Source organism: Chelonia mydas, chromosome 17, assembly GCF_015237465.2.
Source record: "Chelonia mydas isolate rCheMyd1 chromosome 17, rCheMyd1.pri.v2, whole genome shotgun sequence".
In the NCBI taxonomy this organism is placed as follows: domain Eukaryota; kingdom Metazoa; phylum Chordata; order Testudines; family Cheloniidae; genus Chelonia; species Chelonia mydas.
Window position 1 is genome coordinate 14616054 of NC_051257.2, and position 27988 is coordinate 14644041.

The following is a 27988-nucleotide window of genomic DNA, read 5'->3' on the forward strand; positions in this document are numbered from 1 at the left end:
ACGTCTATATAATCACGAATCACGTGGAGAATGTGAATAAGGAAGTGTTATGTGAAGGGATAAACACCACAAGAACCAGGAATCAACATGAAATTAACAGACAACAGATTTAAAAACAAACAAAAGGAAGTACTTCTTCACACAATGCATAGTCAACCTGTGGAACTCACTGCCAAGGGATGTTGGGAAGGCCAAAAGTATAACTGGGTTCAAAAAAATAAGACAAGTTCCTGGAGGATAGGTCCATCAATAGCTATGAGCCCAGAGGGTCCAGGACCCGCCACCCATGCCCTGGGTGTCCCTAAGCCACTGACTGCCAGAAGCTGGAACTGGACGACAAGGGACAGATCACTGGATAATTGCCCTATTCTATTTATTCCCTCCGAGGCATCCGACACTTGCCACTGTTGGAAGACAGGATACTGGGCTAGATGGACCATTGGTCTGACCCAATATGGCCATTCGTATGTTCTTAAATTCACTTGCTTTACTGGACATTTTATTTAGTTAAATGGGTACTGTCCACTTGATATCTAGTCTCTTTATATAAACTGCTAAAACTACTGACATCCTAGGTTATTGTTTTTGCTTTAAAAATTGCATTTTTCTATTTACTTTTTTTATTCTCTTCTCCTGATGTGAGAAAGACCCACACAGAGAACAGGAGAAATTAATGAAGGTCCCAATCCTCCAAAGACTTAAGCAAGTGAGTAATTTTCCACATGTAATTCTACTGACAACAGCCATAATTCAGGAAAGGATCCCTATTCAGGAAAGCACAGGAGAAGAAACATTAATTTCAGGTGTAAGTGCTTTCCTGAATAGGGATGGGCTTAAGGAGTGCTTTTATGCTTTCATGAATCAGGCCCTATGTGTGTGTATTACCACCCATCATCTTAAATCTTCGCAGAATATGGGTAACTGTGAAATTAACTAATGTGCAGAAGTGCTGACACGTACCAAGTAAATAAACAATGGGGAAAAAAACATTTCTCTCTCAGCTTGTCCAGCTACCAGAGGTGCTGGAACAATTTTTATAGCATGGATGAGAACCAAACTGTAAACCCTGGATATGATGGAAACCACCCTCAAGCCAGGCGGTGCGGCAGCACCAACGCCAGAATCTTCGATGGCACTTTTAACAGTACTAGACAAACTTTCAGGCAAAAGTGATGTTTGTCAGTTGTGAGTATACCTTTTAATACTCGATTAAAATACTAAACTTCCATTCATTCTATCACAGGGCTGTTATGCAGTGTTAAGAAAAATTACCATTAAAAATGGAGTAATGTAGCTCTCCATTTTTCTTCCAGTGTCATTCACTATCCGTTCTAGGGAGACACTAATTTTCACTCACATGAACTCCCAAGGGCCTTAATTTTTTAACAGAGAAAATTGCTCTGGAGGAAAGATCATGTGGGTTAGGCCAAAATACGAAGACTAGGTTGTTGGATTACTGCTGCATACTTCTATGTAGTAGTCGTCAGAGGGGCTCCACTGGGTGAGAATGTCCTTAGGGAGTGGTAAGGACTGTAATGGGTGCAGGTATAAAAATTAGCCGTGGGTAAGCATCTGTTAAGTTTTGCCTATTTTTCACTCAAATATTGGCCCTTTTTCCAGTGAAAAGAAGCCCACTCCTCTATGAAAATGGGATGGAGGGAGTGGGGGCATCTATGTTCAAAGCTGGAAATTTAGAATTTCTTTTTGTATTTAAACCCTGCAGGAATTCAATCATCATTTTGTTAAATTCTAAAGAAAAAGGGAAACTTGAGGTGCGTGAAGTTGTCCGAATTGAAGAAAAGCCTCCTTCGCGATTCTGGGGAAATTGTCGGCAGACCTTTAGAAGAGGGTGCATTGCTCACTATTTCTGCCAGGTCCTAAAAATCAGAATGTTTGAAGAAAGAGGAAATAATCGTTCTGATGCTTTTTTTTTTTTTTTGGCGCATTTTCCTTAGAGAATGGAGATAAGAGCCTTGCTTGTAATGGGTCAAGAAGGCTGGAGATACGTCAGTTATTTCCTCAACGAAGGCATGACATTTTTCATAAGGGCAATATGTCCAAGCCTTGAAATAAAGACAGAATTCTAAAACTGGCAACAACGGTCACTTCCATGTTCACAATCAGAATACAGTTAAATGCAGTAACCCCTCAGCCAGAGCGATGACATCACAAAGCAGTGCTAGCTGTGAAAGCAATCAAGAAAGCGTAATGCTAGACTAAGGTAACGGGCATTCATACACCCATTTACTCTTGATTCTAATGAAGCTAAACTAGAAAGCAGCTGTTAATACCGATGTACTGGAAGGGATAAGCCACTGAAACGTATCGTTTAGGCCTCTGTTCATCTGTGGGGTTGTTTTCTGAGGAAGCCAGACCCATAATTCTGGGGGACGTGGATGAGGAGGCTTTGATGTTCAGTGACAGGAATATGAAAATGGTTCTGTGATGTTTGGGTTACATTCTATCTTAACTCATGCACTATTTGGTATCTTCCCCTCCATTTACTCAGACCAACAAGAACGCCCTGAAAAGAAACCAGAACTATATTTTTTCTCCTATTAGAGAAGAGCTTAGGTAGACAGTATGTGCTCAAAAAATTATAATTTCAGTTCCCTGGTTTTGTAGATGCCAACACTCAAGATATACCATTGCATTTTATGTCAATGTTGAAACATGGTGTTCTCATTAATGTTCCTCTTTTCAGATATTCAGGGTTCCTATTCTACGCATTTGTTTGCAACAAACATTGAAATAAAATGGTCTCCCCATTGAAAAACATCATGTTTGACTACCTCAGAAGGTGTAGTATGGGAATATTGCATTTTAAAAAAAAAACTTGATGCCACTAGGTGGAAGGTTTTTTTTGAACTAAAACAAGTGATATTACATTTAATTTGTAATGGGAAACAAGCTTCTGAATAGTTGTAATGAAGTAATTTCAACTCCAATCCTCAGCTGAGTAAAGTTTCATTTTGTGGACCCAGGAAAAAATTAGCAGGCTGAATTACGAGACTGCCAGTTGATACCTAGGGAAATCTGCAGGTCATGGGTTGTGACTTTCCTTAAATCAAAATAAAAACCTCTTTTATGAAAGCATGACGACGATATTATCATCCTTCCTAAACTTCAGATTCAACAATTCTTTAGGAAAGAAGCCAGAGGCTAGTTCATCTCCAAGCACCTCAATAAGGATTAATTTTTGCTTTGTTCCTTATTGGTAGTATTCTTAGGAGCTTTAAAGACACCAAATCAATAGCACTGGCCATATGAAATATAGTTAATCTCCCATTGCGATACATTTAATCATATCTGCTTGCAATTCAGTTTCAGCGCCAAGAGTTTAGAAAAAGGGTGGTCAACTAGGGCATGACAACTCCTCCCTGGTCAATACACAATTAAGACAATCTTACAAACAATTCGCTGGGAAGCCCATTGTCCATTTCCCCTGATAGTGTTCTACAGATAATACATCAGACTCTGCAAGGTACTGGCCACCCTAAACTCCTATTGAAGTCAATGGAAGTTTAAGGGCATTTTCGTAATGCATAACGCATTAACATAATGGTCAAAAGAGCTTAAGGCCAGACTTTCAAGTGCTCAGTGTCCGCATCTGGGGCCAGATTTCTAAAGAAGCCCCACACCCATTATGGCTACAATTTCAAATGAGCTCGACAACTGGTGCACCCATTTTGATGCTTAAATGGGAACTGAGAGCTCTTAAAAATTTGGCTCCATTTCTGGGTGTTGAGTGCTTCTGAAAATTCCAGCCATATCACATTATATATTCAAAACACCTTATAGGGATTATCTAAACCTCATGACATTTCTGCAAGATACCTTGGGTAAGAATTATCTCCATTTTATAGAAGTGGACACTGGGACAGAAACGTGAAGAGACCTCCCCCAAGCCACACTGAGTCAGTGGAAGAATCAGGTACACAACTCAGAGGCCTTATATCTGCCAACATAGGTCTTCTTCAAAACCATACTGCTTCCAAGCAGCAACGATAATATGGTCAATTAAAAAAGGACAGATGAACCTCCTTCTATTGTTACGAATTATACCTGATAGGACACGCACACAGCTGCTGTGAATTATACCTGGTAGGACACGCACACAAATGCTACGAATTACAGCTGGTAGGTCACGCACAGTTCGAATCTAGGCTGAGGCACGTAAACAAAGTCTACAACTGCAGAGTTCCCAAAAGACACCAAGTTTATTACGCTCGAGCGTGGTGCCCCCCTGCTAGCCAGGAGGGGACCCCGAATACAGATTATACAAAGGTTATATACTTTTTAGCAAAGCATGTTGCCCTCGTGCATCGGAAACCTTAGCCAATAAACAAACCCTTTTCTTATCTACCCCCTATCCCTGCTTGGTGCATTCCTCGTGCTAAACTAGTATGTTAATTACACAGCATGGTCCTAAAGCCATGCACTAGTAACTTTTATTATCAGGATGGGAGGCCTCACATCAAAGGCCAGGAGATAGGGAGTTTAGGGACTGACAAAGAACAGATACCGGGAGTCAAGGCAGGCTGGAGACAAGGAGGAGGATTTTCACAGGAATGCAGTATCTAAGGAACACTCCTCCTGGTGCATGATGTGCTTGCTTTTAGACAATGGTGGGCCCCAAACCAAAATGGAGTCACATGTCCTAACTTTTCCTTAACACTATAGCACTGGGACAGGGAGACTTCATTTCTTTCAAGTCCTTAGTAAACACGCTCCCTGAGAATACTAAAAATGGGTTCATATCACAGAGTTCAGATCTAGCTGTGAGTTTTTGACACCCTAACTTTTTGTCCCATTTCTAGATATGGCCCACCATGCTACAGGGCCTATGATCTGAAGCACACTACAAATGAAATTGTATCAAGAGACCTAGCTCCACCATCATCCAAGCCTTTAAGCACACTTGCGGGGGCATGTGAAATTATTCATCTACACTATGAAAGAGACCCATCTTGTTCACCAGGGTGGGAGACAACCATGTCGTAAGCAGGTTCTTAACCACAGTTAATCATCATCTAGACGGGGCCCTATCCTGAACTTTTTACAATATACAGTTGCCTAAATTGGAGCCTGCAGATCGATCCAGACAATTCACATGGACTTTCAGTGGAAGCTGAGAGTCTGATTCCTAATGCACTTCTCTAGAGATTGGTAGCAAAATATTTACTAGCTTGATGGTGTGGCTTTAATGGGCAGACATTTTCTAGTTTGCTTATGGTCCAAGAGCCAGTACTGAGCTATAGGTCCCTGTCTTTTAAACACATGTATGCTCATTAACTGGTAAAGGCAGTGTATGGGGGTAGAGGGGAATGTGTCCATTTCTTCCCAGTTTCATTAGTGCTGAGGGAAACGTTTATCACAGAGCAGCCATTTTGAGTCGATGGCACTTCCCAGTATTTGTTTTAACCTATTTAGCAGCAATAGCCTTAGTAATCAATTTGGCTCACAATTACTATTTCAAAAGCAGCCTCATATGCAAATGAAGGGGGGCGGGAAAGCACTTTACATAGCTATATGTATATATAACAAAAGCACTTTACATAGCATATATATAAAAACAGTAACATTGCCAGATGGTATAATACTGAACAGAATTAATTTCACACATGATGTTTTCAAGGTGTTAGAACATGTCACAGCTTCTGTTAATAAAATATCTCCCTTTCCCCTCCTCCTTTTAAACTAAGAAAATGCTACATTCCCACTAGGCCATATTTTACATTACATGTGTTTTCAATTCTGATAAGGGCAGCTGATTGCTTGCAAACCTAATTACAGTCAAATGAAAGTCTCTCAGAACCATCATTAGCAATTAGGACCTGCCAGATTTGCAGTGTATCATTTAGAGAGGTATAATTCAATTGCTCATTGAAAAATTGCAGGTGAAACTGGTGATTATAAAGGGGGAAAAGCCTGCAACACGTCACTGCAGGCAAATCTTCAATAAAGTGGCAGCTTCTATGAACAGTTGATCAATGATTGCAGGTGTTTGCTTCAGCACACCACAAAGCACAGCTCATCACGTTGCTTGGAAAATGTTAGCTGCATCCTGTCATCTCTTGCCTGGCTTAGTGAATGGTTCTGGATTTCACAGTGTGTCGATGTGCGTGTGTTTTTAAAAAGGAAGCCAAAGGGCCTTTCCAGGAACTTTATTAAATCTGTGTGGATGTGCAAAGCAGACCAATAGGTGCATGCAGCAATTCATAATTCTTCAATGCTTTTCACAGAATACCAAAGTCCCCTTTTATGCCCAATGAGCTCAATTATATGTTATTAGGCCCCAGCAGTTGTTTGGATGCTTTTCAGCAGCTGGATGCCTTCACGACATACTGGAAATGGGGACTGTGGGTTAAGTGCAGCTGAAATTTCTGTGACCTCTGCTCAGAAGCAAACCATTCACCATCACAAAACCTGCTTGTATTTCAGCACAGTTGGTCACAAATGGTAATTTCCAAGAGGGAAGTTAGAATGGAGAAGAAATAATAGTGGAGTTTACACATGCACAGACACAGAGCGTGTGTGTGTGTGTAAAATAAAAGATGATCCCTTTCAAAGGAATAGTGATCAACAGAGCAATAAAAGCCAAACCAACTACTCAACAACACTGCAATGACACAATGACGAGGGACGAGATAATGCTGAATACAGCAAGGTTTCCAGCCTGCTCAAATAAGGCATCTCACACGAAGAGGCTCTCCTTTTAAGACACCTTCCACACCCATGCTACTGCACAACTTGTACTGACAAATGGGCCATTCTTTTCAGTATTTGGCCCCATATAGATTCTTCTACACCCCTACCCCACAACTGCACTCTTCACCTACTGCCTAGTCCTCCTCCCATTCAGAAATTCTTCCTCCTTAATCCCAACCATCTGCAAAGGACACCTTAAATCTTAAAATAGATTTAGCCTTCTATTATCTCCCTCTCCCATTATGTTATTACGTCCAATTGATGTGCGTGCACAGCTCACTGTTACCTGTATGTTGTCTACTCCTTATCCTGTAAAGTGGGTTTTAACTGCTGTAATCTAAATTTTCCACAATGAAAAAGTTGATTTTCCAAATGGTTAAGAAAAACTACATGCGAATGAAGCCTCCCAACCTCACAAGAGTAGAAGCATATATATAAAAAGCATGTGATGAAGTGTTTTAGAGATGGTGTTAATAAGGTGAACTGAGAAATAAAACCAAGTAAACAGTGCCCTGTCGTGAAATACAAAGCCAACAGGTACTGTATGCAGCTTCATTATAATAGCGTTCCCTTTATAACCTTGTTGCATGTGACATTCATTTTATTTTAACTTGTGATCACAACACAAAATATATGCCTTATAGGTTGCAACATCAAATAGTGAATCTGCTTTTTTAATTTAATAAAAATAGCTGTGCTCAGATTGATTAAATAAAACTACTACTTTCTTCTAAAAAGTAAAATATGCCAATTTGTATTAGGAGATTAAAGTACTATTGAATCATATTTCCTATGGGCCAAACACTGCCCGTAGTTACAAGTTGGCTTGGAAGGCTTTTATGAGTAAATGTTAGTAAACATCAATTTCACTGTATACACACAAACCAATGAAAAAACTTTCCAGTGATGACAGACATTTACAGATAGGCAAAGAAAGAAAAATGCTACTTGAAAATTTATTAAGAGTTGGATTTAAGGATATTTACTTTGTGAATGTTGACGTGATGTTGACAATTTGTGCTTTAAGGTTATAAAACTTCAATTTTTGAATTTCAGCATCTACTGTCATTAAGTAATTATTGTCTGACTCCCCTCAGTTTCATCCATCCATAATTTCCTTCAACTGTGAAAATTTCAAACTGATAAAAATGGAAAATGTTGTTATATGTTGAAATTATTAAAAAAAAAAAAAAAATTCAGCCAAGCCCAGTTACAAGCAGTACTACTCTCAAAGCACTCAGGGCCTGATTGTGTTGCCATTGAAGTCAAAGGCAAAACTCCCATTCATTTCACGAGTGCAAAATTAGACCCTCACTAGGGCAGAATCTGGCCTTCCGTGTATATCTTGTATTGCAAAAACATCTATTTCCTCACCTACAGTATACTCCAAGGTGCTTCTCCTCTGATCTGCTGCTATTTTACAGTGGTGTAAGCCTATTGATTTCAATGGAATTACTCCTGATTTACACCAGTTAAGTGGAAGGAGAATCAGGACTTCACTGTTAAACATATGGTGTATGTCTGCACACCATATATTGACATCCCCCATAATCTATACAAATGCATGGGTCTTCCCCCCCCCCCGCACACACACACTCTTCGTGACACAAAGTCACAATTTTCAGCCAAAAACTTAAACCATTGTAGAGGGTTACATACAATACATACAGTTGCTTGTCTCAAAGCCCACCCACAATTTGATTTTCAATTAGCAGCTCTTGGAAAGGCAGTAATAAAAGCAGTTGCAAAGAGCACTCAGATGTCATTGAAAGACTGCAAACCCAAACTGTAAATAGCACATTGTAAATCGCTTGTCACCACTGTCAACTCTCGCTGGAATCACACAGCAAGTGACAATCAAACCCATCTGCTTAGCTCCCAGACCAATGCCATCACAAACCGTACAGCTACTACCAAGCTCCCTGTTCTCTCTCTATTACCTGTTATGTCTAGTCTTGTTTCAGGGTGTGCAAGGAGAACTACTAACTACAAGCACAGATTAGAATGCAGAGCATGGCAACGGTTATTTCATCTTCTGCAGCAAAGATTTGTTGAACTACTAGAGTGCGCTAGTACCTTTACATCGGTGGAAAAACAAGCTGTGATTAAATCAGCAGAACAATTAATAGCAGCATGTTCTATTGTAAAGATGAAGTTGGGGGAGAGCGCCCATAAAGATCAACCACAAAAATCACTTGCTTTTTGACTTTAGGTTCCCTGGACAATGGAGGTAAAGTATGTAATTCCTGAAAATAAAAAGACTTGGTAATGTCCAACGGATAAGGAGAAGGGGGACTAAGTGATTCATATACTGCGGCAACATTTAGTGGCTTCATAGAATGGAGTTTTTGAAGCACGAGCCCCAAACGGTGATATATTTATCATTTGTAGGTGCCTACTTCAGTTGCGTTTGTCTCTCTTCCTTCTCTTTCAGTTGATTGTCCCATCCCCATTAAAGCGGCTCTTCTCTTCGGTCTCTCCATTACTCCTTTTATTCGTCTTTCTGCTCCTATCACTTCTTTTTCAGACTGCCCATTCTTAACTGCCCGTAAGCATTTGAAACGGAAATTCAAACCAGAGCATATACCAGAGGTATTGGTAAGTGTAACAGCCCCCTGCTACAGGTCACCCTCATGAATAGAAGCTAGGACCTTCAATTCTAATGCACAGGGCTCCACCACTGGAGCTAAAGGCGTAACAATGTTCGAGGAGTAGGAGCGTTAGACTCTTGTATTTTATGGAAAAAGAAAAGGAGTACTTGTGGCACCTTAGAGGCTAACCAATTTATTTGAGCATGAGCTTTCGTGAGCTACAGCTCACTTCATCAGATGCATACTGTGGAAACTGCAGAAGACATTATATACACAGAGACCATGAAACAATACCTCCTCCCACCCCACTCTCCTGCTGGTAATAGCTTATCTAAAGTGATCATCAAGTTGGGCCATTTCCAGCACAAATCCAGGTTTTCTCACCCTCCGCCCCCCCCCCCCCAACTCACTCTCCTGCTGGTAATAGCCCATCCAAAGTGACCACTCTCTTCACAATGTGTATGATAATCAAGGTGGGCCATTTCCTGCACAAATCCAGGTTCTCTCACCCCCTCACCCCCCTCCAAAAACCACACACACAAACTCACTCTCCTGCTGGTAATAGCCTATCCAAAGTGACCACTCTCCTTACAACGTGCAGACTAACACGGCTGTTACTCTGAAACCTTGTATTTTATGGGGAGCAACCACTAAAACTAGCGTGTTTTGTACTGCATGCTCTCAGGACCACACGCTATCAGGTCTCCATAACTGGAAAGAAGGCTACAGAACCTCCTACTAGAGATGATGGAGAAAGTAATAGGCAGGAAAATTATGGTCAGGAAACTAAAATTTTTTTTAAAAAATCTATTTATCTATTTATCTATTATCTGCAATTGCCGACTCCCACTGAGTAAAAACAATGACAAGCTGACCCACACAACTATTTTTCACAAATGCAATTCTTTTGCTCACACTCTCCCTTCCACTTATTATACTAAGCACGAAAAACACTACTAGTTAAAAACCCGGGCATTTTTGAAACATTATGATAAATATTTTTATCCATTTTCTTACTTCAAAGTGTTTCCATTTAAAATCATTTGTCAAGCTAAAAAAATAATAAAAATAAAAACCACACAATCCAACAACAAATTTTAAGGAAATAAAACCTAGAAGGTTGGAAAATATATTTTGAGGAGTCTTATATTTCCATATTGCCAAGTCAAGTCTCCTTCAGGCATGTAATATGTGTATTTACAAAAAGCAGAGTTCAAAAGTCCTTTTCCTAGTAAAAATTTTTCACATTTTCTGGATTTTAATAAACTTGTAGGCACTACGACCTAGCTGGATAAATACCTGCATGAACACTGCAAGGTTTTCTTCCAAAAACTAATTAGCAGCTCTTATGATAGCTGACTTGAATGAAATCCATTTGATGAGAGCACTTCATCTTGTAAATCCTACATGTGAGAGTTACATTCAGCTGATAACACATTTCACAGAAGCATGTCAGCCAGGACTGTTAACCACCACTGAAACAATGAACAATCCCAAGGTACGCAACACTTCCCAACGGGGCTGTACTGTAGCCAGAATTTCACTCCAACATGGGAGTGCAAGTGACGACATCAAGATTGTATCATTTTGCACCCATGTAACATGCACATCTGGGACAATTCAGCATTTCTTGTTGAAATGCAAGATAAATACATTTTACTAATGAACGCCCACACACACAAAATAGCCCTAACAAAGCAGATCCCCCACAGCCCTTAGATTATCTTCTCACTAGTATGCCCATATCCTTGCTTCTCTGCCAATTTAAAAATCAATGGGCCCTATTTCCTCTCATTCTGATGTGACTGTAATACTATTGACTTCAGTGGTGTGAATCAGTCTCATCCAAAAACCCCAGGAGACCAACTGACTGCTGGGAAAGGCCCCAGTGCTGGCTGGGGAAATTAGAATAAGGGTGTATGATTGTGAAGTGGTGCGGGGAGAGAGGATGCTTCATTAATACAGAAAACAAAACTGCATTTGGAACCTTTCCTTTGCCTAGTTTCTGTAAGTTGTTTACTACTTGCAGAAACACAAAAAAAAGAAGGAAAGATATGCAGGATTGAATGCCTCTGGGTAGGTCTTCTTAAATAAGCTTTGCCATCTTTTCAATGACCCTTCTCTCTCAGTTTAAGCGCTAAAATCACCTGGATTTGTCAGCCCCTAAACTGCTTATGAGAGTGTGTTCTTATCTGAAGAGATGTACCTCGATCACATGCATTAATTGATATTGGGTAGGATACTTTATTCCTTCTCACTCTGTCTTTTCTCAATCTTATCCCTCTGGAATTAAGATCAGATTTACCAGCTAAAAGTGAAACCATTTTCCATGACATCTGTCAGCTCAATAGCTTCCAAGTCAGTAGATATTTATCTTAAAAAAAAAAAAAAAAAAAAAAAAAGAAAAACAAAAACAAACCACCACTCCACTACAACCTCACAAATAACCTCCATCAGCAGCTAGGCTGACTCTTTCATTGCTTAAGAGCAAAGTAGAAGGTTTGAATCTGATAATATGCGATAACATGGGAATCAAATGATGTAAGAAGTCAAGTTTTATGAAGATGATGCACACTGTAGACACTTAAAATAACTAGATCCTCTTACAAGGAACAGAGTCAGAAATTAGTGTCAGAGCATAGAAAATGCTTCTCTTCCTCTTCAATCCTTCAACGCACAATTTTAAGTCCCGACTGAGTTTTCAACTCTTCCTAATGAACAGCTCTGTAGTGGAAACTGCCGACTCAAATTTTAAGATAGCAATATCTACTCCAAACAACACAATTGCTGCATCAGCTTTATGAAAGACGACAATTCACCAACTTTCAAAAAAAAAAATTAAAAAATAAAAGATAAAATAGTATGTATGCCGAACAGGCATTTTAAGTTGCCCTCTGTGCTGAAACACTCCTCTCTAACTACCTTAGCTCTAAACATTGTAAGTTTAAAAATACTGTAAATGAGTTTTTAATCTATATTTACAACTTTGATTACTAAAAATGAATAAATAGTCAATTTACTTATTACTAACACTTTATTTACTCTTTGAGCTTCCCTCAGCTCAGACAATGAAAGTCACCTTTGCCTATAGTCATTTCCACTTTCAGGTTCTCAGTTCTGCATCATTTAGGTTGCAAATACTGCAAAGAAGGGCTTAGTCGTTTACTGTTTTCATTGGAATTAAAAACCAACAGGGAAAGAATTGTATTAATCTTAGGTAAAAGCTTGTTTTTAATCACAGGTAAGTTTAGGATAAATTTGAACTTGTATTGTCTCTTAACGCTGCCATTTTCCAGCTTGACAGCCAAATTAGCATGATATTTTTATACACAATATACGAAAGCGTCCAAAGGATTAGCCTTCCATACATAACTGATAGAAATACAAAAGGATATATGAGGGAAATATATATTTCTCATCAAAAAAAGCTTTGGAAGGAAAGCTTTGGGGGGTGCAGTTTTACTGCCCCCCCCCCACAAATATCACACCTGACACTAAGGTTTTTTTCTTTTTTACATGAGGAACAGACTTTTCTACAGATTGTTGAATTCTGAGCCCAAGTTGCCAGGCTCCAGCACTGTCATCCTGGATGCTGTGCACTCATTCATTTCCTCACCTGTGAGCCACAGCTCCTGCCGTAAGAATAGCAATGTAAGCTAGGTGTGAAGTTCTTGCTCAGGGGAATGGTGATTAGTAACCCAAAAGAGTACACACTAGTACCACAGACACTCTACAAATGAGCTCCTTGTACAGTAATCAGTCTTCCAGTTCCATTTGTCTTGATTAGTAGCTCCCCTTCTCACAAGTACCTCACCTTGCCCTTGTTATTCAGAGGGAGTCTCATGCTTCTGTGTACAAAAGCTCAAGTGAACAGAAGCATATTCATACCACAGAGTCATCCTGATTACCGCTGGCTTCTCTGCTGCCCTGAGACGCTGCACTCCCCTGCCTTGCCAGTCTCACAGCCTGCCCAAGTGAGGCTCTGCAGCTTAAGAGAAGAACTCGCAGCCTCCTGCATTCTTGCTCCTCGCCTAGCACCTGGAGTCATTACACAGGTCTCCTTTCCTCACATTCCATCTAACATTCCCACTCAGTGTACCTCTCCTCCTACCAGATAAGCTAGCTGTAAATGAAAAAGAAAACACCAGGTGGCCCAACAATAAGACAACCGGAAAGTGGTTAAAAGCAGCATAAGACCCGCCCGGATCTAGCATATTCCACGTACTATACGTGAAGTGACGATATCCAACCCTTCCCCCCCAACATATAACTTGTCTCCCACCTGTTTGAGCCCCTTCAGTAATTTCTTCCTTTTCCCAAGGTGTTGACAAAGATTGCGGTCATTTTCCCGGTCCGAGCTGTATTGGTGATGGTTAAGTCTGTGCTTTTTTGGATGGTACGACAGCCCATTGGTAAGTGCTTCCCGTTTCTTCTTGGCCAGAGGGTTCTGGTGCTTTTCCACACGTTCCTGAGGCTTCAGTGCTACGTCCTTCTGCACAAGAGGGTAAAGAGAAGGGGGGAGAGAGAGGAGAAAGAAAATACAGAATTATTGGTTGTGGTACAGGCTGGGAAATGACTTTTCATGTTAAAAAAAAAAGCCCATTGCATTTGTGTAGCTAAACTTCACTGAAATAGACTGGGACAGATCCACAGGCTCTCTCTGTATCCCGCGCAGTTCAGAGAAGGCACCACAAAGGAAGCAGTAAACTAACTTTGTGGGTTCATGATCATCAAGCCACCAACCACTGGTCCAGAAACAACTCAGGGAAGCCTCTGGGTTGCACAGGAGGAACTGCACTGACTCTGTGCTGCGGAGAGAGTTTGTATATGTTGCGAATCTCCAGCTGGCTGACTGAACTGACTTTGGCAAGGCTGCTTTGAATCTCCACAGAAGTGCAAAGCAGCTTTAATTTGGATCTAATGGGTTCTCTCTCAACCAAAGAACTTTAAGTGTAGAATAAAATTGTAAGGCTACTGGAATTGAGGGTTCAGATACATCAAGTGTCATTACTCATTAAAATGTTACATGACTCACTCTCAGCACACACATATATACCCCCATCCAACCCTGTCTCTTGGCTTGAGTTCATCAGCACCAATATTTGCAAACACAACCCATTTACCAACTGCTTGTACATTTATTAAGTCATGTGCTTATAATGCTTAAATTAACAAACACCACGTTTTTTAAAGCAGTCTCTAGACTTTCAAATTTCTTTAGGCACATTTATATTTGGGCCCAAAGCAAAACAAAGGCCTGATCCAAAGCCCATTGGAGTGAATGGGGGTCTTTGCAATTACTTCAGTGGGCTTTCAGTAAGGCCCACCTGAACCACCCACCCACACAAGTGTCCGGGGAAGTTTACATCTAGATCCAAACTTTGTAACTGGCCCCTACTGTTGCCATTTGCATGATCATCTCTTGGCTGGAGACACCCTCAGATCCTTGGTAATAATCAAATTTGGATGCAAATTTTGTGGCTCAAGCCCACCATTAATTGTTTCCCTATAAACTTTAGACTATATGAGCCTTTTATTTTTAAAATAGGTTTGGAAAGATTAGTTTTTACAGTTAATGTTGAATTCACCAAACACGCACAAACCAACCAAAATATATATTTCCATCGACAATAATCTAAATTTAGAGACAAAGAAAGAAAAATTATAGTTGAGAACTTTTTATTAGAGTTTAATTTTCGGATTTTGTATGTTTTGACATGTGACGTTGACAATTTGTGTTTTATTGTTAAAGCTTTAACTTTTTGTATCTCAATGTCTAGTCATTAAATAATTGTCTGACCCTTCTCATTATCTCAATTGGATATAATTACCCACAGCCTTGAAAATATAAATAGATAAAAATAAATGCTTAAAAACAGATATTTGTCAAAATTAAAAAATAAAAATTGAATTCTGCCAAGTCTATTTAGACAACATAACACTGAGCATACTCTGCTAACATATCAGGCTGAGTGGACCTTGAGCACCCATACGAAAAGCTACCAGCCTTCGGACCTCAGTTCATTGTAACTTCAACATTACAACTGCTGATGGAACAAGCTGGGAATGAAAGGTAGAGCATGAGAAAGCTCTCCAGTGCCGTTGGTCCTCTTAGCACATGCAGGTCTGGAACCAGAAGAAGAAAATACCACAGACTCTGCCAAAAATATTGTATAAGAAGCCAGACAAATTTTCCTGACCTGGATCAGTGAACATAGTACACCTCATCATCCATTTGCCTTTTGTTAGAAAACTCCCTCTAAATGCTTACCTCACAGAATTTATACCTAAAATCATTAACAGAGTTAGTTAAAGTGGAGGCGGTCACTATTCAACTTTGATATTGAAAAGAACATGGAGCATTTTACAGTCATTAGAGAGGACTAAGAGCAAGGACTCAGGTTCTATTCCCAGGTCTGCCATTCACTTAAGGCACCTTAAGTTCCTTAGCTTCTCTGTGTCTCAGTTTTATCCATTTGTTATTATCCATTGCAGAGGAGAGTTAGTAGCCTTAATCCATGTTTGTGAAAAAGCTTTAAGATCAAGGCACTTCACCTCTCTGTGCTTTAGTCTCCCCATCCCTCCTCTGTGTATAGAGCTTTCAGAACCACTGAAGAAAAGCATCACATATAGACTTGGCAGAATTCAATTTTTAAAAAAAATAATTTTGACGAATACCACCACCATTTAAATTTTTTTTAAAAGCTTCAAAATAATTTATTTAAATGTTCACAGTTGGAGAATGAAGGAGGGTCAGAATAATTATTTAATGACCGTAGATGTTGAGATTCAGAAAGTTAAAGCATTATAACCATTACAACACAAATTGTCAACATCACACATCAAAACATACCAAGTCAATATCCTTAAATCAAACACTAACAAGTTCTCAGGCAAAGAAAGAAAAACGCTGCTTGCTCATCTGTAAATTTCTGCTATCATGGATGGATATTTTTATCAGTTGGCGTGTGTACGTTGAAAATCGACATCTACCACTAAAAATCTAACCCTCCCAAGCCTAATTACAGTGCAGCTAGGTCATTATTATTAATATGGAATAAGTGAAAAGTGTTACCTTGTCTTCCCATTCCCACTAAAATAACGTCCCCTTGCCTAAGAGGTCATGTTTTGACCGATATTTTTCCACAGATTGTTAAGGTCAGATCCTCAGCTGATATAAATCAGCATAATTCCATTGACTTCAGGAGTACTATAACGAGTTGGTGAATAGATTTTAAACTCAAAAGGTACCACTATCATCATCTGATCTGTCCTTCTGCATTACTCAGGGTAGAGAACCTCACCCAGTATTTCCAGCATTGAGCTCAGTAATTTGTGGTTGAACTGCACTGAAATAGACTGACAAACTCTTTTAGTAAAGCCATATTTTCCACAGACCCCCCCCTTCACATTAAGTGGACGTGCCAGAATTACAATTCATATGCTGTAATGCACTGAAACAAAAAGGTACTTCATTATGAAGGAAGCTATGCTATATCTGAGCTCACAATCACACTTTATTCTGTGAAGTCAGCATAAAAATCTACTGGTTTATGAGGAGCACTTACACAAACCCGATCGTATTTGTACCCAGGGACTTTGTTAGGCTACTGGATTTAGTGTTTCTGCCTTAAAATCACTATCAGGACCCACTGTAAATTCCAAAGGCGGGGGAGAGGGAGAGAGAGGGGAGAGACTTTTGTGGGAAAAATATTCTCCTAATGGCAAGAAAGCTTCTGCAGGAATGTTTCCGTGGCTAAGAATCTAAATGCAACAGTGGCTGAATTCCAAACTTATAAAATGTCTCGAGGGTCTAATACTTCTATCAAGAAGCGACTAACTCCCATTAGCATTAATGAGAGCTGCTGGATGGGCCATAATTCCCTGCTGCTCTGAAGGGTAGCCCAGATACAGTTGGGTTAAATCTTTTAAACCACCTCCCTCACATATCTGTGCTAAATTTGCCAACAATTCTGTTGAGTTTAGAGCCATCACTATGCAGAGTCTAGTTAGTTTATTATTTGGAGTGGGATACACCTGTAAGGGCATCTCTCAGTGTACACCCAAGGCAAGTGAACACATGGGACCTTAAGTTTTTGGGGCCAGGTCATGACCTAATTCTCAGACAGGAGATAATTGCTGCATTCCCCAAAAGAAGTGATATGCTCTGCTCACTGCTAGAAAGAGACAAAAGCAACGCATACATGCAGCTCGCAGTTACAAATCATGAAGTGGGCCTCGCCCCCAATTTGCTGAGTTACCTTTGCATTAACTTTAGATAGCTCAATACAAAAAAATCAGAACCAAGTTACTCCAGAACAGGCACCAGCCTTTTGCTGCCTTATATCGCCGTAGGATTCATAACTGAGCGCTGAGGCCAAATCTTATCTCTTTGAAGTCAAAGGCAAAACTTCCCATTGCCTTCAATTTCACCAGGATTTAGCCCCTAGAAAATTAAGACATGGCTCCAGTTTTTCATCTGCAGAACTGACTGGCAGGTGAAGGAAGTGGTGTAGCAAGAGCGGTACTGGGTTTATAATGGCACCACTGGCTCCATGGCGCTGGGATCACACTTGGGAAGGGGCCCATAATCTCGGGTTGGGGGGGAGGAGGGGGGGCTGAGGACAGCAGACAGTGTGGTGTGTCTGGCCCTGCCTTCCTGCAGCAGCTCATACCATTTGGCATAGCTGGGGGGCGGAGAGGGGGGCTCGGCCAGCCCGGGTCAGGGGTTTCTGGCTGCCACGTGTGCACAGAGCTCCCTCACCCGGCCCCCCCCATTATTCGAATGCGGAGGCCAGGGAGTGTGGGGGTCCCAGCCCAGGCTGGGCAGGAGGTGGCACCAGCAAGGGTGCTCCTTGCTCCAGGTAAGCCTCCACCAGCAGCGCCCCCGGGGGAGACCCAGTGCGCCCCCTGCCCCATCCTCCCCCTCCGCCCCCCCCCGGAGCCCCGGGGAAGACTTCAGGCCAAACTGCTCTTTGCCCATATGCCCCACCCTGTATGGTACAGTATGCCAGAAAAGGCCAGGTTTGACTTTTTTTTCCCTTCCAGCTTGGAAGCCTCTGAACTAGGCCACTGTCTGACAGAATAACGAATTACATACATCACTGGATGTGTTCTGCTGTGGTAATTCCTTTGTTCCTCTTTGAAGCTGCTGGGGAGAAAGGAAATAGATAGCAGAGGGCTGATTTAGCAGGGTACGGGAGGTACAATAGGCTTGGCACTCGATGGGAAGAGCAGCCCCTCAGTGGGCCTCAACATTTGAGCAACAGTCTTTCCAGCTCCCTCCAGACCCAGCCATCAGCAGACAGCCTGGAATGACGCTGCTCCCCTTTCCTAACTACCTTCTAGTCCCTTTTCAAAGTAAGACAGACACAAAGACAAAGTCACGGATGAGGGGATCGGAGAGACAGAGACACTGCATAGCCAGGCAGAGGAGTTCTGTCAAAACATCCACTATCCATTTATGTTTACCCCTGCTTGGCTCCTCCTGGAGCAGCAAAAGAAGAAGAAAGCATTCTGGCTGACCACTGGCCTGGCCTGAAAGTAGAAGCTGGTAACAGAGTCTGAGTGGAGGTGAGGAGCTAGGGGAATCACTGCAGCAAGCAGAGTTTGATTCACTTCAGGAAAGGAGGGAGCTGAAGCAGGCACAGCTAAACCCAGAGAAAGAAAAAGATTCCATTTTAAATTCACAAGGATGAGCAGCAGCATGGTCCACTGAATAGGGCACTGGACTGGGAGCCTGGAGATTGAAGTTCCATTCCCAGCTTTGCCACTATCCTGCTGAGAGACCTTGGGCAAGTCAAACTTCCCCTCTCTGTCGCTCAGTTTCCCTTCCCTCCTTTTGCTTGTCTTTTATATTTAGATTGACATCTCTTCAGAGCAGGGACCATCTCTTACTATACGTACGTACAGTGCCAAGCACAACGAAGGCCCAATCTCACTCATGGCCACTAGGCACTGCCGTAATACAAATAATAAATGTCATTAAGGTGACAGGGGGCCATACACATACCTAGATAGATAAGGAGACTTGGTCTTGTGTGTCAGGCACAGTTTGCAACAGCTACACACAAGAGCTGATTCAAAATGGATAGCTGATCCTGTGAACAATACATTCTTATCTTGGTGTTTCTCTCTCCTCTCCCTCCTACACACAAACGTCTATATTATTAAATAATACAAACATATAAGCCTTATTTTAAAACCAACTATGTCATATCATTCAGAGGCATCTTTCATCAATAAGGTGCCTTAAATATATAAATACATAATTATACGCAATTCAATACAAATGTGTATTACTATTTATTAGCGTACTGTATAATCTAAAAAAAAAAATCCATTTGTTTTATTTCTATCAGGCACATCAATCAAACCAATCCCTCTGCTCGTGCCTTAACACAGAATAGCTGCATATGCTGAATGGTCTCCTGCTGTGACACTAGCAAGCAGGAAGCCTGCTGAAGTCTGTCGGGTGGCAGTGCCATCATCTTACTCCAATTAATATGACAATTTCAAACCAAATTACGTGTCTGGGAAGGAGCAGAGGAAAAGCAGGGACGCACAGAGACTCTCTTACACAGTAGGAGCTTTGAAGGAGACACAGTTCTCAAAGTACCAGGGTTCAGTGAAACTTGCCCTATTTCAGAAGAATTGATCACCATAGTATTTAAGGGCCAGCTTAGACATAATGGGCCAGAGCCTCACTGACAGCTTAGCAGTCGTTCTCACAACTTTGTTGGGTGCATGTGCTCACAAATCCTAAGTATGTGGTCCCCAGCAAGCTAGTTTGTATCAGGTGTCTGCAGTCTTGAGCTTCCATTCCAGCAGCCAGAGAACAGCTGGGTGTAGGGGATCCCTAGTTACGTCCCTGCAACCCCTTATCCCACAGCCATCTATGCCAGTGGCCAAGAAAGGATATGAGATATAGGAGCGGCTATAGCAGCTCTTTCGCCCTATGCTGAGGGATTCTTCCCCCAGTAAAGCCAAAGCCACAGAAAAAAGCCCTAATGCAGCAGAGAACAAGGCCGAGTTTTTTGGCTGAAACTCCAGGTATTCAGATTATAAAACAGGTTCAAACCTCAGTCTCCATGAAATGTTTCTTTGGGTTACTTTCTGTTCCGGTTTCATTGTGAACTGGAAAGGGACTTCATTTCTGAATGTGCTCTCAATATGCCCCTAGACAATGGAAATCTTTCTGGAAAAAAGCACGATATTTTAGAGCTAGCATATCCAAACTTTTACAGTTTGAAAATCTATACCATACTTGCCATAAAACCCTTAAGAGAAGCGTGTGGTTTTGTTAAAAGAAAAACCACAAGTGTTACGAAGCCATACAACTTCAAATTAAATGTTCCAAAAAATATAAAACATAAAACAACCTGTTACAAAGCGACCTTAGCTCTGTAACCCCATTTTACTGCCAACCGGAAAACATCCAGAAATTAAGACAAGCCAACCCATCCATTGTGAAAACTTTACATCACTCAAAATACCCTCAGATTTCTGAGCACCAGACAGCAGTGGAGTGCAGGTAGTACCTCTCTCAAAGTACCCACAGCCCACATGCCAGCGTCCAAGAGCAACAATTACACCAAGACGACTTTTCAGAGTCAGTCGAACAACAGTTGTGCATACTATTCAATCATTCCTTTTGCAATTAACATTCTGGATTTCAAAGAAAACAGCATCTAAAAGGGTCTTATAAATAGGCCATCAGAAGACTGAGTTCAGTGACTGTCATGGACCCCAATGAAGAAAGAGGGTTTTTTGGTGCCATTTAGAAAATCTGGTTTTACGTGTTAAAGTACAAAGCTGGGAACAGCTCTATGCTTTATGGACATTGTCTTTGGAGACGCTAAGCACCCTCTATCTTCATTGAAGCCAATGGGAGTTGCAAAGGGAGGAGTGTGCAGGACTGAAATATAAGCGTGAGGAGGAGGAAGGGGAAGTATTTGTTTTTCGGGAGGGATTTATTTATTTGTTTCAGACACAGTAAACTGGACATTTAGAGTTTAGTTTCCAAGAAATTAAGATATCTAGACTACACAGCTAAGAGCTGGACATCCTGAAGTTTAGTTAGCAGCATGCACAGAATCTCTATCTAGTAAATTAGCCGAACAACTAGCACACTAGCAAACAGCTGCACAATCTGTGTTACAAGAAACAATTCCAGTCGGATGACTATCAAAGTTCCTATTGTACTTTGGCAATCCTATTCAACTCACACTGTCGCGTTTTGGAAGAGTTCTTTGACTCGATTGATGGAAATATCCTAGGCCTTCAGTGATGCTCTTAGTTTGGTTTACTAATTTACCACTACAGTTTTGGCAACATCAGCAAGACTTCTTGTCCTGAAAACGATGCACTGACTGCTCCCTGAAATCTTTCAAAATTAGAAAGTTGCATAAGATGTTTTTAATAGTCATTCATTTTTTCTTCTGATAGAACAGCTAAAGATAGCTATAGCTGGATTATGCTGAAACCAAGCTTTTGGAAACATTTAAGGAAGCAACACAGCATGGGGGTAGGTGAACAGGAAGTGCACTACGAAAGAGAACGGATTTCTCAAACTTTGGAAATTACACGATTTTTAGGACACTGAGGATTGGAGGAGAGCGCCACGATGTCAACCACCCTAATTGGCTAACAGATCCACGAACCCAAGCAATTTCCTTAAGTTCCTAGACCTCTGCAGAAAGGTTTGATCTTGGTCTTTTTGTTGGTTTGCTTTGCGTTTTGTAAAATTATTATCCACGCTCTCCTGCATCTCCCTTGAATCTCTCAACAAAGTAGTGCACTGCTGTGCAAAAGAGGTTGTGCAACAAGCTGCCAGTGAAAAGCTGTACCAGTCTGCAGGACCTTGTGATGATTACAGATGAAGGCAGAAACAACAGATAGAGCACTTTGCTGTCGGTTTGAGATATGCTTCATAAAAAGAGTCTGCAGCAATGAGATTGCTTTGATTTTTTCATACAAAAATCAGTGGTTAACAATATCACTGATATACATGCAGTTCCTTTTTGGGTGCCGCTGATATAAATTACACACGAAAAAGCTAAAGTAGAAGAACATAAAGGTCTCAAAGTCAAATATTCAAAAATCAGGAGATGCCAGAATTAAGGTTCCCTGTGCAACCCTAATTCAGCCCCCTTGTGTGCAGGCATTATGATAGTCTTTAATAACATGATCACATACTATTCCCCCACCCCCCACCACAGTGCACAGAAAGGATGGTGTTCAGTTAAGGAGCAGCAATTCAAGATTTTTTCTTCTTCTCATTGTTCAGTGTGTGGCCCCGTGCCTTAATTTGCACACTATTCAAACAGCTTTAAATGACAGAATTACTAGTTTTCTCATGGGCTCGTCTACAGCATTTCTCACAATAGTATACAAGTGCTTCACAAATATTAATTAATTTATTTACACAACACACTTGTGAGATGGGGGAATATTCTTCCGGAAATTACAGATTAACTACTGTGGCACTGAGACATTAAGGTCAAATTTAACCACTAATTTTGGGTACCCAATTTGAGATGCCTGTTTGGTGGTGGTGGTTGTTTCTAAAAAGTGTACGTAGCATTATACATCTCTTTATATGTTCAAGCACAGCTCACATTCACTTCAATTGGAGCAGCGAATCTCTCCCAGCTCTTCATCCGAATCCTAGTCTTCTCACCTAACCAGTCCCTGCCTTCACTCCTGAGGCTTCTTGTTCAGTTTTATTCCCCAGCAAGTCTCATCCCAGTTCCAGCCTCCCCGCCCCCGCCCTCCAAGTCTCCTTGCCCAGCCATTTTCAGTTCCCCCAGCACCAGTCTTCGTGCTCAGCCAGTCCCAGTCCTCCCCAGCTCCCAGACACCTCGCCCCCAAACTCCCAGCCAAATTTCCATCTCCCCACCCTTCCACCCCATCGCTCCCCCATGCTCCTTGTTCTAATCTACTCCCTCAGTCTTACTGTAACTCCCTCTGAATTCAAATCAGGCAGCTTCCTCACCCTGTCTGGGCCCAACAGAGCGGTCCCTGGGAGTACAGGAGAAACAGGTGCCCTCCTCTCCATTCAGTTGCCCAGATCCACATAGGGTGGGGCCAGGTGCCAGGTTTTCGACCAGAAAGTCCAGTTGAAAAGAGGACCTGACCATGTTCAGTCAGATATACTGACTGGATACCCAAAGTTCGGTTGCTGCAGGTGGGGGAGGCAGGGAGGCGCGGGGCCATCACCCGCACCAGCCCCTGCTCAGCCAGGGCCAGCTCCCAGCCCTGGCTCTACAGGTGAGGCCCTCCTGAGCCAGGCAGGGCCAAGGGGTGGAGAGGCAGGGCCTAAAGGGGGGAGGGGGGGGGGAGAGGTTCCAGCACTCCTGCTGGAGTGTCCGGTTTTTAAATATCACGAAGTTCGCGACCTTACATCTGGACCCGACAAAGATGAGACCCACAAATGCAGAGGAAGTCATGGTCAGCTTCAGGTTGGAATATGCTCAGTGTAGATGGGATCTTTGGGGAATTTAGCTGCTAAAAATCTAAGCAGTCTCTACTGAGCATGTGCCAATTGCAATTTTTCAGAGGCCATGTTCTGGTAGATTTTTACTGGGACAGCAAAGGCCCCTGCCAAAAGCCACCCCCTGCCAAACTTCAAGTCCCTCCTCCAAAGCTGGTGGGTACTAGAACTTTTCAAAGAAAACATAACCAGAATTTTTTAACACAGCAAAACAATGTATTTTTCCCTAGCCTCATTCTCAAAAATGGATGAACTGATTTGGCTGACATTTTTCTAGACACACAGCCTGAGGCAGACTCCAGACATAGGAGATTTGAAAGCAAACAGTTAAAGTTTAGCAAAAAGTTATAAGCATCTGAAAATAGGGTCTTAAAATGGGAAATGTCAGGCAACCTTAATAGCTGGTGTTACCAGTCCTGCCTGTAACATATATACACACACCACACCTACGAAGGTGAGTGATCATCGGACATGTACTATCCCTAACTCAGGCTCTGCAGGATGTTTTGACTTGTGCTCTCTCTAGACTTGGTTAAAGGATACATGAATACCAGTTATTTCTTTCTTAGATCTTGCATTAACTATGTATTTTGTGGTGTGCTAATGATGTTTACAAGGTGTTTATTAGGGAGCTAGATCTAAACATATAATGTGAAACAAATATTTATTTCAACACACTTCACCTCTCTCCACTGTCCACAATCCATGAGACTGGATCATGACTCTCAAATGCATTCAGTGTTTGAATTATTCTGAGACATTTTCAACAAACTTCATTTACATTATGGCTTGTTTTTCAAAAATCACATCTGGGTTGCTTATTTGTGATTAGTTACATAGGCCACATGATATTGTTTCTGTTCCCTGTCTGGACAAGGATCGCACATTTATGACCCAATTAAGCTAAGCATGTAAACATGTGCTTAAGTCAACGGGACTTAATACAATGCTTTTTAAGTGCTTTGCTGAATCAGGGCTATAATCAGCTATCTGGTGTGACCTCATAGAAAGTATATTTAGAATGCAGTTTCTGCATGTATCTAAGTACAAGAGAATAAAATTCACTTTCACACAAACTTGGACAGCAGAATTTAATCACACAACCTTTTGCAGAAAGCAAATTCAAAAGGATACCGAGACAGCAACTTATTTTTAAAATCATATGGTTATTCATGTATAATTTTTGCAGCGTTCACCCAGCTCTGTAAACTCTACGCCATATAAACCTACATCTGAAATCTGAAGAGGTGATGCAAGATGTCACGTCAGATGTACTTGGTGAAATCAAGGCTGCCAAGCTAGCGTGCCATTGATGTTTCATTTGAAGGAAAGAAGGATGGATATCAAAGCACTTCATCTCAGCTCACTCCTTAAATCCTTTTACAAACATTCTCAGACTGATGCTGTTCTCATTCTCTTCCCCCCTCTCCCCCTTGGCCCCAAATCCAACCACACAGCCAAGATGGTGTTTATTTGGAACCACTCAGTTCTGTGGAGGAAAAAGGTGCACAGGCAAGATTGCCTGTGGAAGTAAAAGACAAACATGGTGCCTTGACCTGCCTGGGAGTCCTGGAAGAGAGAGAGTTTGAGCTCACACAAACATCCTTAGAGCAGTTTGTGATATTGTTGCAACTGCCCCTTCATTGCAGACCCAAAAAGGTAGAGTATGCTTACCCCACCTAAACCTGTTGCTCCCCACCTTTTCACTAGTTTAAGCCATTTCAAACTCCATCACCAACACGAATACCTAGAACTGGCCTCACCACCTCTTCCAAGTATGCCTTCTCTGCTGTCTGGAAGACACTCTCTCTCTCTGCACCTTGTAAATTCTACTCTTTCCAGATCTCCTTTGATAAGTCCTCTCTTTTTATTTCTTTATGCCACTTTTCTCCCTCAACACTGCAAATGCATTATTTAGCTTTGTAAAGCATTTTGGGACAAAAATATTTTATGGAAGACCCTATAAAAATGACAGGTTTATTATAACACTGGGCCTATTTAGAACTGCTGTAGATCTGGCCCATTGTGACTACACAAAAGTAAGTCAAGGCAGAATTTGGATTATAATTCTCAACAGCTCATGTGTGACAGCGGTGTCTTCAGTAAAACAACACTGAACCCGAATCACATCTTACAGAACCTACACCTTCAAGTCTGCTGACAAAGTCTGTAGCTCTTGGAGCACAGAGAAATCTATTCCCAATGGCAGCGTCTTTATTTCACAGTGCTAGGTCTTAAATAAATGTGCTTGATACGCTATGTGAGCAGCACAGACACATTCTCCTCAAGTGTTTATTTTCTTTGTTTGAAGAATGAAAAGAAAAAGGGTGTGGGGAGAAAAGAGTCCCTAGAGATGCCCGCTTTAAGTCTTCATGCCAATAGATAGGGTTTCACTACTCTTTCTTGCTGCTCAGTTATCATTATAGATCAGGCGGAAAGAGAAGGGAACACTTAGCCAGCTCCTAGAAAAAGGTGGATTAGCCCCCTGTACCACCACACATTAGTTGCATAGTTACAGTAATTCTCTCTCATTCATACACAGCGTCTTGGATCCCAAATAATTTATCAATTTAAAATTCACATGCAAGCCAGGCACAAGATGACATCACTCATCACTGAAAACCATCCACCACTGTGCAGAAGTAAGAAGCGTGCTTACTTACACAGACCTCTGAAATCTTCCTCAAATAAATGAGTCAGGGTTCTAATTAGAGCTCGCCAAAAAAACTTTGAGAAAAAACACTTCCCATTGTAAAATGTGTTTTTTTTAGTATGGAGAACCTAATTTTAAAAATAAATAAATCAATCTAATTTTAAATCAACATTTTGAAATTAAACAATGTGGATCTGAAACAAACAAACATGTGTTTCAACATGCCCGATTGTTGAAACGTCTATATAAAATGTCTACCTTTTTCATTTCAACACCCACAAAAAAAGGACTATGTCAGGAAATCTTACAAGAAGTTAAGCTTACTGCCACAGTACCCTCCAAGAGTGCAACATAACTAAAGGATAAAATGTGATCTCCAGGAATCGGGAGAAAGGAGCCACATGGAGCGAACCTGAATGGGGAAAATTAACCATGAAACAGATCTGGAACAGAAGGGACATGAATTTGAGCCTTCTTTGCCCTCATCAGAAAGAAATCCACAGCGTGAGCCTGTTCGCTGCATTTATTAGAACAAAGATAAGGTTGCAAACTTTTGCTGCCCCTTCTGTGCAGCATCATCCTGTTTTATACACTCATGCTTCACACAAACTTCTAGGAAAAAAGATTTTCAGAAAGCCTCTTTTTACCCTGGTCGTTGGGGGCCACAGCTGTACCCCATCTCCAAACATCCACTGCCATGCCCAGTCCCAGTCAAGGTGGTTTATTCTTTTTAACAAAGGTTAAATAAACCAAGAGAATACAGATTTAAGTCAATACCTGACTGCCAGGCTTCAGGGCCTAGCACTCCAGCTCCTGGCAGGTTCCTAGCCTCAGCAAGCTCTGCTCCCCACTTGGAGCAGCAGCTGCAGGGCTGTTTCCCTGAGCCCTGGTCATCCTCACTCTAAAGGCTCACCTCAGGAGTTCAGTCCCTTCCAGCCTGGGCTCAGCCTGCCTCAGTCCTTCCCCTCAGCCCTTTGTTCCCAGCTGCCTACTAGCAGCCCTTTATAGGCCCAGGTGTAGCCCAGTCCTCTTTAATTAGCTGGATTAGGCTCCAGTCCAGTGGAGCTGGGCTCTGTCTATCCACAGAGACCAGCTACCCTGTTACACCCCTTATAACGCAAAGTTTCAACATAGGACTAGAAGGTTACCAACATATTAACCAGGACTAATTAATCTCTAAATATGAGAGAAGGTGAAATAGAAATGCTGTACAATCTATTTAATGTATCACAAAATAAAACCTGTAGTGACATACGGGAGTGGGGGGAGAGAAGTCGTTGTGAGAGTCAGTGAGGACACATTTCATGCAGTATGGAATTATCCAGTTCCTTGGACAGACTCATAAATGATGATTATATACATTACAAAAATGAGGAAAGACAAGGACACTTGCACACATCTAGAATAGCTGCTCATGGATCATGCCTTACATGAAGTTCTCCAAGCTGTTAGAATTCCCAGCAGAACCAAAAGCATCCAGATAATGCTGAACAGTAATCAAGATTTGAAGGGGGCGGGGAGGGAGGGAAGGGCCTGAAT

At 41.5% G+C, this 27988-nt stretch overlaps 1 protein-coding gene across 10 annotated transcripts in view; it reads right to left on the reverse strand.

Annotated features, from left to right (window-relative positions):
• The window catches only part of AUTS2 (activator of transcription and developmental regulator AUTS2), a 974917-nt gene that overhangs the window by 703390 nt on the left and 243539 nt on the right, over positions 1–27988 (reverse strand). For all 10 annotated transcript variants that reach the window (XM_037880130.2, XM_037880131.2, XM_043530919.1 and 7 more), the window contains exon 2: positions 13585–13794. In XM_037880130.2, the coding sequence (XP_037736058.1) occupies positions 13585–13794 (210 nt within the window). The remainder of the gene's footprint in view (positions 1–13584; positions 13795–27988) is intronic.